This window comes from Microchirus variegatus (assembly GCF_963457635.1).
Source record: "Microchirus variegatus genome assembly, chromosome: 16".
NCBI lineage: Eukaryota > Metazoa > Chordata > Actinopteri > Pleuronectiformes > Soleidae > Microchirus > Microchirus variegatus.
This window is the reverse complement of record NC_139817.1, coordinates 8,813,255-8,824,527: the sequence shown is the minus strand read 5'-3', so window position 1 is coordinate 8,824,527 and position 11,273 is coordinate 8,813,255. Positions and strand designations below refer to the sequence as shown.

At 42.4% G+C, this 11,273-nt stretch overlaps 1 protein-coding gene across 1 annotated transcript in view; it reads left to right on the top strand.

The window, feature by feature from the left end:
• The window catches only part of sfswap (splicing factor SWAP), a 39,754-nt gene extending 35,099 nt beyond the window's left edge, over positions 1-4,655 (top strand). Inside the window, exon 19 of the mRNA XM_083902168.1 lies at positions 3,971-4,655. Within this exon, the coding sequence (XP_083758294.1) occupies positions 3,971-4,036 (66 nt within the window). The 3' untranslated portion in view covers positions 4,037-4,655. The remainder of the gene's footprint in view (positions 1-3,970) is intronic.
• Positions 4,656-11,273: the final 6,618 nt, after the last annotated feature.

Sequence of the window (11,273 nt, the reverse complement as noted above, 5' to 3'; positions counted from 1 at the left end):
TTGCAACAGATTTAAAGTTGCAGAGAAATAACCAACTTTTGGCTCCTCATAACCAGCACTCGGTGAAATTTATGAATTCGTAAAAAAACAGTCTTTAATTTAAATGTCCTTTGAAGTTGGACGCGTAACAATAAGTACATTCAGTATTACAGGAAATCCACCAGTGAAGTTCACCACAATAGATTTAAATGTCCCACTGCAGAGGTTGGTTGGTTTGGGCATGTTTTATTATAAAATGTTGAATAATATGCTGTAAATATATATTAATTTGACTGTGTCTACCTCTTAGTTCCAAGTAGAGAGTTCAGTTTATGTGCTTGTACCTGAGAGATGCTACAACTGCGTGACAGTGAAAGATAAATATAGACTTTGCATCGAGGTACGTCTTTCTGCCTGTGTGAACGGCCGATGAGCGATGCGGTGACGCTAACGGCAGCGCTAACGAAGATCCTGTGACGTATGGAAACTATTAAGTATGGGGAAAAGGGATGGGATCGTTATGAAACTGTGTCGGGACAAATGAAACGAGCACACGCGGTTAACACGAGGAGACTCGAGTCGTTTTACTAAATTGATCGCCAACCAGTTATATAATTAATAAATCGGTTGGTTCTCAGACGTTTTCAGCTTCTTAGGGCGCTTTCACACCTATAGTTCGATTGCTTTGGTCTGCACCAGTCAGACAAAATGTTACGATGTAGCAAACAGACGTGGGTACGCTTTGCTTTCACATATGCATAGTTTTAAACAAACCAAAATAGACCGCAAAGACCATCGCCACTGAAACCAGACTAACCCCCCGATTTCCACGGAGTGCGTCACCATCACTTAATGTAAGCACTGATTGCTGGCTTGCTGTATACGGCTGGCTGCGCTGCCGTAACGCACCAGGTGGGGATTGATGCTGGGCATAGGATGCTGCAAAACCGTATTGCTGACGCTCCGCACCGCAATTCGGGGTAATCCCGTATCTCATCTCATACCCATAATGCATTAAACTATACCGTTTTGTCCCATTTGGTTTGGTTGCTTCCACACCAGAGGAACCGTACCAAAGTAGGGCAGATAAAGCCGGTCCGAGACCACCCCTTCAGGCAGGTCTCAGACCAGTTGATTTGGTACGCACCAAAGTACTGAGATTACATTCACACCTACACAAACGAACCGAGCCAAGGGGCCAAACACATTTGGTGCGCACCAAATGCTGTAGGTGTGAAAGCACCCTTAAAAGTAAATGTTTCCTGGTTCCTTTCCTTCATTTAACAAAGAAATCATCAAGACTTGTGTCATTTCCATTTGTGGACAAAACAAGACATTTGAAAACGCAAATGATTGACATTCTCCACATTTTATGAACCAAACGATTACTCGATTAATTGAGAAAATTATGGACTATGGTACGATCATTAATTGTAGTACTTTTGGACCTATAATTCATGAGCTGTTGTGGAGATTAGTCAGCAGACGTAAAATGCTAAAGCACAACAAAATGCTGACACAACTGTCAGTAATGTGGAAGCTCCATATATATTAAGAGAAGAGCCATTTTGGGGCCCTAAAAACAACTGTTTAGTTTCTCGTTGGAAAGACACACACACAGCTTCTGGGAAAGAAACCATGATCCTGGTGCGAGTTCCTGTGGTGGAAACGTGCCTGAAATAACTTTATTCATCTGTTCCACGTGAGACGGCTTCGCGATATAATTTGGGTAATTTGGGCTGTAATTTTGTGACAATAATTCAAGTGCATTTGAGCCTCTATCCACCGAGTCGGCGATAATCTGAAGCGTTATTTGTCACATTCTGTGAACACGAGCACTCGTGAGTGCGAGCGTAAGGGGAGGGGGAAAAAAAATGGCCTCTGAGTGATTTGATGTGACGGCTCCTTCCCTCTGTGATTACCACTGTTAATTTGTCTCATCTGTCAGGAAAGCTCAAGGGGTGGGTATTTGTCCGTGTGCGTTTGAATCACTCTCGGTATGCAAATCAACACTTCCTATTCAGCTATGCGAGCATTTGCCCCCTAGTCAGCAAACATCTGCATTTTTACCCAGAGAAGGAGGGAGAGGGAGAGAACAAAAAATTGCACTTTGGAAGCTCACTATTATTTTCTCTCTGAACTCTTTTTTTTTTTGTAACTTCAGCTTTTTTCTCCCCTCATCATTAATTACTTGCATAATAGATCCTATCTTTGCAAAACAGCAGGAAAGTAAGGAGTCACTACCTGTAGATACTTGGAAATAGTCATTTGTGAACTTCCTTATGTGGGTTTCTAACATTTCCTGCAAGTCCCCTGTTATCCTTTTAGGCAGACACTTGTGTTTAAATCAGCTGACTAAACTATAATGAATGGGCTTCAAATCCTCTACATTAAACTTGGTTTACAGCCCTGTGACGTTTTCCCAGTTTTATTTATACTTCAGTATTGACTAATGCTGTTTTTGTTGTCCTTGAGGCTCTCCTTCCTTTACCTCCACTCCATACGTCATGTGTTTCAGTGGCACTTGCGGACCTCCATATTTTCTGTGTCGCCGCGAGTGGCGCTCCGTGACCTCCATACGGTCGCCAGCCTCTGATTATCTGCACCTGAGGGTTGTCTTCGAGAGCCTGAACCAAGCCCCTCCCACAACTCCCTTACCATTCAAGGATTATTTGTAACAATATTATAATATTATTGTACTGATTTTGACACGTCTTGCTTTCCCTGAGCCAGGGTTGTAACATATTGGGGGCTAAAGATAAAGGAGTGCATCAAAGATAACAAAAACAGCATTTACATTCTGTATATAACGATACAGAATAACCAGCAATGAGCTCAACCATCCACTAATAGCCAATATTTTGTCCAATCACAGAACCTTGGTGTAGAATCTTCTGTTCTTATAGTTTCTGTGGAGATCACATGATCTGAATGTCATCGTCCACACATGTCTGCAATGGTACAGTTAATCAAAAACAATATATTAGAATGGAAAAGATGCCTGATTTTACTTTTTTACCTTTCTACAAATGTCTCCTTACTTTCCCTCGGTGGAGCGCAGTCGCACGGGGGGGGGAAACAAAACGACAAAACAAAAGTAAAAGCATCCACTAGCGAAATTAAATCACATTCGAGGCAAGGTTACCAACAGGTGTTTGAGACTTTAATTTGATTAAATGTGACAGATGTCCTGTTTAATTAAGCTGTGACAACCTGGGAATAAGAAAAAAAAAAACACACATCGTTAACCACATCACTTTAATTCCACTCAGCAATTACCTTAAAATAAAAATCATTTGCTTGCAGCTTTTTCCCCTCAGTAATTCTAATGCTCCGAGTTGGTCCCCGGCACAGATGTGGATTCTAGATCAACTAGACTTTTTTTTAGCGTTTTTTTTTTTATTATTATTATTTGTTGTTTAAAAGGAGTTAATACATGATTCTAAAGTTATAGCTTGTAACTTTTCAATGTAAACAAATGCCTGTTGTCAAATGAGTTCACACAGTGTCGATTAAAGCTATTCTCAGCACAGCAGCGTTGTTTGTGTGTCTGTGGAGACACGGCTACACTCGTAAAGTGAGACTACAACGCACTTTAGGTTATGGAATTCATCCCAGTTCTCTGAAAGAATGAGCAAGGTTGTCATCGTACCAAGATGAGTGTTGAAAGATTAAATTCGATGTAGTGAGTGATTTTGGCATCAGAAGTTACTTACTGCACCTTTAACCTACATTGTTACCAATATTCAGCACTGGCATCAACAACACACGGTCTGATGTAAGCGTCCCTCAGGCCTTCATCGCCTTGACAACTGCTTTTTTTCTTCTTATAATTTGGATGTTTAATAACCCTGCCAGTGTTATCAGTTCTTAACACCCACGTTACTCTTACCCACAATGCATCGGTAAGCCTTGGCTCTTCTTCTGTCTTTTATATGTCGTGAATTCATACTGGTTAATAACCTGTCGCCTGTCTTTCCTCTCGTTTCAGGATCTTATGGCCAAAGTGCGAGCCATGCTCGCCACCTCCAAGACCTTCCAGGCTCCCCATTCATAAAAAAAACAAAACAAAGGACAGTGTTACGTTCGTCGCAACAGCCTCAACCAATCAGTGAGCCTCGTTCTCCAATTTTCCTGGAGATGTAACGTGTTCTGGACACTGTTTTTCCTCCTGTGGTCATTTGATTTTTTCATCTGTGTGTGAACAACAACGAGGTTCAGTTTGGCCTCAGTACCGAAGCAAAAGGCCCTCATGACGGCCGACCCGAGACACCGACTGGGCCATTGAGTCAGCCGTCGACGTATTTTAGTGCAGTGAGACTTAAATAATCAATTATATTTTGCATCACGTTTGGAGCACCCCCCCACCGCCCACCCCCTGCCACCACTCTCCCACGTCAGCATCCGTTCTCTGCAGCGTTAACATGAAGCTGCTGGAGGTCTGTATTCTCGCCTTCTATGAAGGGTTGCATTGTTTTGAACTTCCTCCATCCCGCCCCTCTCTCCGTCTGCTCGTTTTCGTCCCTTTTCGTTTCCTCCGCCCACCCGTCGCCTCTCTTCTGCGCCGCCTCATGCTGCCGCTCGGAAAAGCCATTTTAAATTTTTATTCTGCTCCTCAAACTCTAATGCGTGGCCTTTTTTTCGTTGGTTTGTACTGTAATAGCTCGAATGTGGAAGTACTTTCTACTCCAGAATGGTAAATAAAATTTCAATTATGATTTACTTGTGGCTGGGACTTTTAAATGTATCAAGGATATATATGTATATATATACACACATATATAGTTAAAAAAAAGAAAATATATATATATATATATATTTATACATATATACATTATTTTTGTAACTAACAGACTCCACCGCTCGATATCTATGTCCGTCTCGTGGCTGTCGTTAATTTTCTGTGCACTGATAAGATGAAGGAAGTTTTGTTTACTGTGGCCTCCAAGCCCTTCACCTCCATTTACTGTGCCAAGTTTAGTGTTCCAGTAGCAGCAGTAGCTGATAATCTCAACAAATTTAACATTTGATCAGCTGGGTATCCGCTGGTGCTGCTGCTGCTCCTTTTAACCGAGGTGTAGAAATTGTTAAGTGGACCTCAGGCAGAGCACAAGCTCATCAGAGATTAAATGTTCAGACGGATAACCCCTTTTCAAAGCCATACAGAACCTTTAAGCAATCAATAAAATGTCAAAATCAATTCTAAAGTAAAAAAAAGCAACCAATGACAGAAGACTCTAAAGTCGGTGAAATACACTTCTTTCATTTTCTGCTTAAGTTCTTTTCAGAAAATAAACTAGCGAAAGAGAAATTAAAATACAGACAAATGGAGAGAGGAAACCTCTGGCTGACGGTCAAGAAATATCCTTGCCAACCTGACATCACAGACTCACTAACTGCTTAGTCTCTGTAATAAAAGCCAGCGTGGTCTTTTTTTTGTTTTTCTCCCATCTTTTTAACAAACCATCAAAAACACTCGTGACTGCTCTGCTGACCCGGAGCGCGGTCCAAACCTCCTCTCACTACAGCAATATTTAGATCTCCTCTTCACCATCAGGGGAAGCTGTGTGCGAGAACATTGCACACATCAACAGAGTTTGAGACGTGCGCCGAGCCTCGGGCCACGAGAATGCTGAATATTTTCTTTCCCTCTTGACAAACGTAAGCCGCTGACACAAACGCGCTGTGTGCAGCTGATGTTGTTCTTATTTTCCCAACAATATATCGTCTCACTCTTCATGAGCTGTATGGCAAAAGTCACAGGCAGCAAACAAATTCTGGTCGTTTTTTGGGTCAAAGTGAATATATTAGAAGCAGAGGATGCCTAATAAAGTGGCACCTGCAGCTCTAGGTCGGCTTCTTAAAGGTTCAATGTTTAGTGCGTTCTGAGATGGTCTTCTAAATCGTTGGTTGTTAATAATCATCATTAACAAGACATTTACATTCTTTACAACTGCTGCATCTTTCACCACAAAGGATGTGTGGTTAAGTTCCTTTGCTATGCTAGTCTACATGCCAATGTGTCCTTGGGTAAGACATTTAACCCCATGTTGCTCCTGATGGCTACAGTGTGAATAAGGAGTAAACGGGTGAATACAAAGTCGTGCAGCCTTGAGTCGTCGCAACTAGAAAAGCGCTTTATAAATACAAACCATTTACCATTTCTTTCACATTCTACGTGCCTAATTGCCTAGTGTTGCTGCCACGTGTTAAGACCAAAACACACACACAAACGTACAGCGGAGCATGTTTGAAGCGCTGCAGGTTCAAGGAAAACATACAAGGCTGTGTACCATTTAGTGCGGCACATACTCTACAATAGTGATATTTTCTGTTAGTACATGCCTCCTCCTTTTTTCCTTCCCCTTTTGAGCGAAAGGGCTGAATCTGATGGGGGGGGGAAGAAAAGCAAGGTATAGCATAGCGAGTTATAGGAATGCTGGCGCCGGCCAACAACAACAGCCTCACATCTGACAGCACTTTCATTTGTACCTGGTTTCTTTGAGGGGGCCGACCTGTGAGGCTCAATTGATTCCACACACAGGCCCGTTAGGTAAGTGCAGAGCTTTTTTCAGTGTGTTTCAAGTGTTGGTCCAAGTAAACAAGTAAAGTCAGAAATAGAGCAAAGATACGAGTCTCCGACCAAGTCACAGGTCGAGTCTAAAAAGGCTCTTCGTGCACATAGAAAAGTTCTGATGTCGATGCATACCACTTTTTACTCCTGCGACTATGTGGTAACGTCTACCAACCATGTAGACACGGGCTATTTCTTATTCCAAAAATAATCTACAAAATGCATACATTTCATTTGAAAGAAAAAAAGAAATTGAGTTATGGCCCAGAGCTTGTCCAACATTGTTAAAGCACAGATAGCTGTAGGTAGGGAAGACATTCATTGCATTAAGAAAATGGCCATGATGTGTCATAAGCCAGTGTATATGCACAAAATACATTTTAATTTGCAGGCAGAAATGAAGAACAGTGCTGGACCTTAAAAACCCTCAGTACCACTCTAAAAAATGTCTTGACCGGAGAAGAAGAAGGTTGGAAACACGCCGATTGAGTCGGTCGGCGAATGGACGTCTGAACTGAAGAATCAAAGAAGCTTCTCGGATGAGACGAGAGGTAAAACATCTTCAAGCAAAACAAGTCCTGTTGCTCCCGACTCTGTGTGTTTTGAATAACGTTGACCTGGATTAATGAGAGTCTACACAGATGAAGGTCTAAAGTGTTGAGCTGTACAGAGTCTGCTGCATTTAAATATGTGGAAAAATCAGTGGAAGTTGATGACAGATCTTCAGGCAAGTTTATAACACATTCTCTTACCTCTCACTTTGTTGGTGTCTATTTAATATATTATAGGCATGTTTAGTTGTTGTTGTTTAGGTGTTTTTCTACTGTCATTATGTGCCGTGGTTCCGATGGTCACTGAATGCACCTCTTGTCTGTGACTGTGTGACTGTATGTGGTGTTCGCTGTGGTCCACCAGCACCGTGTTATCTTTTTGGGAGCTCCCAATTTAAGCACAGTTTCTGTTTCCTTGTAAGTTGCAATGCCTGCTCGTTACAGTATATGATGTTTTTATGGCACGTTTTTCGACTCTCATGTGATGATTATCTGCCTGGTGCTGAAAATAAAAGGTACAATTTGCATAGTAATAAAACCGAAGATGGGACAGTTGCGTATTTGCGTGCGTGTCTGTGCGTGAACAAAGTATAACCATTCACATGTATTTCATTTAACCTTTTATCTAACAGGGGCTCTGGCAGGCTTCAAGGTGGCATCAAGACGATTAGATTTGAATCCTCCACGAACAGCGAAGAGGTAAGGTGTGATTGGAACTAAACTCGGCACAATGCAAACGGTCACTTATGAAGTCAGAAATGTCCTTATTTTTGGATTTTCAATGAATATAGCATTAAATGAATCGACTATTCTGGCTGCAAATGTTTGTTTTTTTAATGAAATATGTACATAGGTGTATATGAGGCCCATTTCCAGCAACCATCTCTCCAGAGTTCTAATGGTACATTGTGTTTGCTAATCGCGTTAGAAGGCTATTGGATGATTAGAAAACTCTTGAAAACCCTTGTGCAAGTATGTGAGCACAGCTGAAAACAGTTTTGCTGGTTCTTTGACGTAAGCAAAGTTTGAAAGGCAAAATTATTGTTTTGAATAAGAGTCATTATTTCTATTCTTGTCAATGTTTTGTCTATATTTTCTATTCATTTTGCAACTTTAGATGAATAAAGTGTGACTTTTAATGGAAAACGCAAAAAAATTGTATGGGTGACCACAGACCTTTGAACGGTAGTGTATGTCCGCTTACTCGACCTTGAGCGGGTTAGTTCAGTTGTCTCGACTTAGCTTAGACCGATTTACTGCAGAAGAAAAAATCCAAACGGATACAATAAGATGTGCAAGATAGAGTAGCACTTCCAAATAATTCACTCATTCAATCATACACATACAAAACAGAGGGACATGCTGCCTTCTTGGTTGGCCTTGAAAAGTATTGGATTGTAGAGACCATTTAAAAAATACTAAAGCTCACATATTTTGTATTATGTATCACTTTTAAAGCCTTTGTCAGCAATGCTGCTGTAACCTGACCCAATGAATTCAAAGGTTATGTGAGATTTACTGACAAACGGCTGAGATGGAGAGACTTCTGTCACTGATCACATGCTCTGGACCAGTGGTAGCTGCTTTCTCTGGTCTGTTATTCACAACAACAGTGGTCTTACATTGAGGTGCCAAAAAAAGAGGACATTGTTCCTAATGTACTGCAAACAGCCTTCAGCTTTACCTGTTGGTTTTCCAAGGACCACATTATACCAGATTCATAAGCAGGTTGTTGTTATCCAGCGAGCAAAATATCTGCTTTATCATCACAGATTATGGATATGATTATGCAACAACCTTGAACATTTCGGCTAAGAAATAAAGCAGCGGCTGTCCCACATTATTTATCGCATTTAATGAGCTTTTCTCCGAGGAGCCTGGACTTTCATATGTTAAGGTTCCCTGCATGACTGTGAATAATTCCTTTTGCACAACATGGTCATTTAATAAGTGTTCTCGCCTTTTTTTCGTAGATGGATCATTTTAATACGCTTGTGCAAAGGCCATGAATAATACATTTCTTTTAATTCCTGCTGCACGTGAAAAGGCATCAATCACAGAAATGATGAAGAGCTCCGCGTTTGACAAAGGGGTTGCAGATAAATGAGGAATCTGTGATCCATTCATTTATAAAATGTCAGACTAAGCCACAGTGTCTGGAGTTAGTCAAGTCTCAACTGTACGGCGGTGCACAATAGGTTTTTGTGGTGCACGGCCGCCACCAGACTTAGACAAGGGAAACGCATCATCTGTTCACGCGCTGATAAATGAAATACATCAGATATTTTGGCATTTCTCTCTCTTATCTGCAAGTGTTTTGCTCCGATACTGTTGCGAAACAAAGGTCAAAAATGCAGCAAGTGGTTCATCAGGCCGGAGCAGAGTGAACACAAAGACACTTATTTTATTACTTTTTGCCCTTTATCTGTCGGTACAGCTGCACTGGCTTTGATAAGGCAGGCGAGTGATGCCTTATGCAGCATTTTTCATTGGGAAATTGTGTGCTATACCGCTGAGGAAATAAATAAGTGCGAGTCAAACAGTGTAGGGAAGAAGATTTATACGAGGGGATGAGCCTGTGTCCCTTGATTAGCAAAGTAGATCATACTTGGAAATTCAGTTTCTTTTTGGCCGAATCTATCCGTAAATATACGGAACATCTGTCTGGAGTGTTAATCGCACAACATTTCATCCAGACTTATGACTTTCAAAAGAGGAATACGCTGCATAGAAGGAGTCTTGGAAAGAAATCCACTACATAGGGTGGGGTTTGCTAGGATAGAAGTTGCTCTTGGAAGAGCTGGGTCTTCCAAGAGCTTCTTGGTGATGTTCTGGTAGCGCTCGGTAGGCCATTCCATCAGCGTGGAACGACACACGAAAAGAGTGGGGTATTGGCACCGTCAGACCGTCCTTTGATGAACGGAGTAGTTAAGGGTTAACATAAGCCTGTGGAGAGCTGTGGATGGGAGCAGACCCATGGAGCACTTTGTAGGCTAGCATCTGTGATTTGAATTTGATACGGGCGGCTAGCTGTGTAGGGGGTCGTACCTATGTTCCCCGGGTCCTATGTTCCCCGATCGGGGAACATAGGACCCGCAAAAAGGGTCCAATGTTCCCCGTTTTTCCCAAAAAAGGGTCCTATGTTCCCCACTTTGTGGAAGCCTGGGTGTGGAGCTCCAGGGTGAAGGGGTAAGGTAGGGTAAGGATAAGGGTAAGGGTAAGGGTTAGGGTAAGGGGTAGGGTCCTATGTTCCCCGGGTCCTTTTGGGTGAACAGCGGGGAACATGGAACCCTTTTTTAGAGAAAGGGTCCTATGTTCCCCGGTCTCATACAAAGCGGGGAACATGGGACCCTTTGGGTGAACAGCGGGGAACATAGGACCCTTTTTTAGAGAAAGGGTCCTATGTTCCCCGGTCACATACAAAACAGTGAACATAGGACCCGGGGAACATAGGACCCGAGGAACATAGGACCCGGGGAACATAGGACCCGGGGAACATAGGACCCGGGGAACATAGGACCCGGCCCGCTGTGTAGCCAGTGAACAGAGAGGTGACATATGCCCTTTTAGACTGATTGACCAGGCGCGCCACGGCATTCTGCAGCATCTGTAGCGGTTTCACAGCACAGGTCAGGAGGCCTGTTAGCAGACTCATGTTTATAAGCTAGGTAGCCTGTTGGGTTATGCACGGCCTGATTTTTCTTATACTGAATAGTGCAAAGCGACAAGACCGGGGGCGACGGAGGCAACAAGGTCAACTGGTCATCGATCATGACACCCCAAGTCCAACAGATCACTTTGCAAACTTTGAAGATGCCTCACTAAGGGCACCAGTGTGTGCAGCGACGACTTTGACGATGTTTTGGCTACGAAATGCGAGAGAGATATTTAACAAAAGCAGGCACACACTGACCGGGTACTTCCAGGTACCTCAGTTGTCAAAAGGAGATGATCAGGAAAAGGTCGATGATACAGTCGCCTGCTGTTTGCCTCAGCATATCTCACCCTTTTAAATAATTGTATATGTTTAGAATCATAGTTGCCAAATGGCGCAGCACTGATTATTCTCTTGTAGCTGTCGCAATAAATCACGCATAGGGCCCACAAGGTTAAAAACATGCTTGTAGAGTTGATTGTAATAATGTTGGCACCGAGATGTAGAAAGCGAG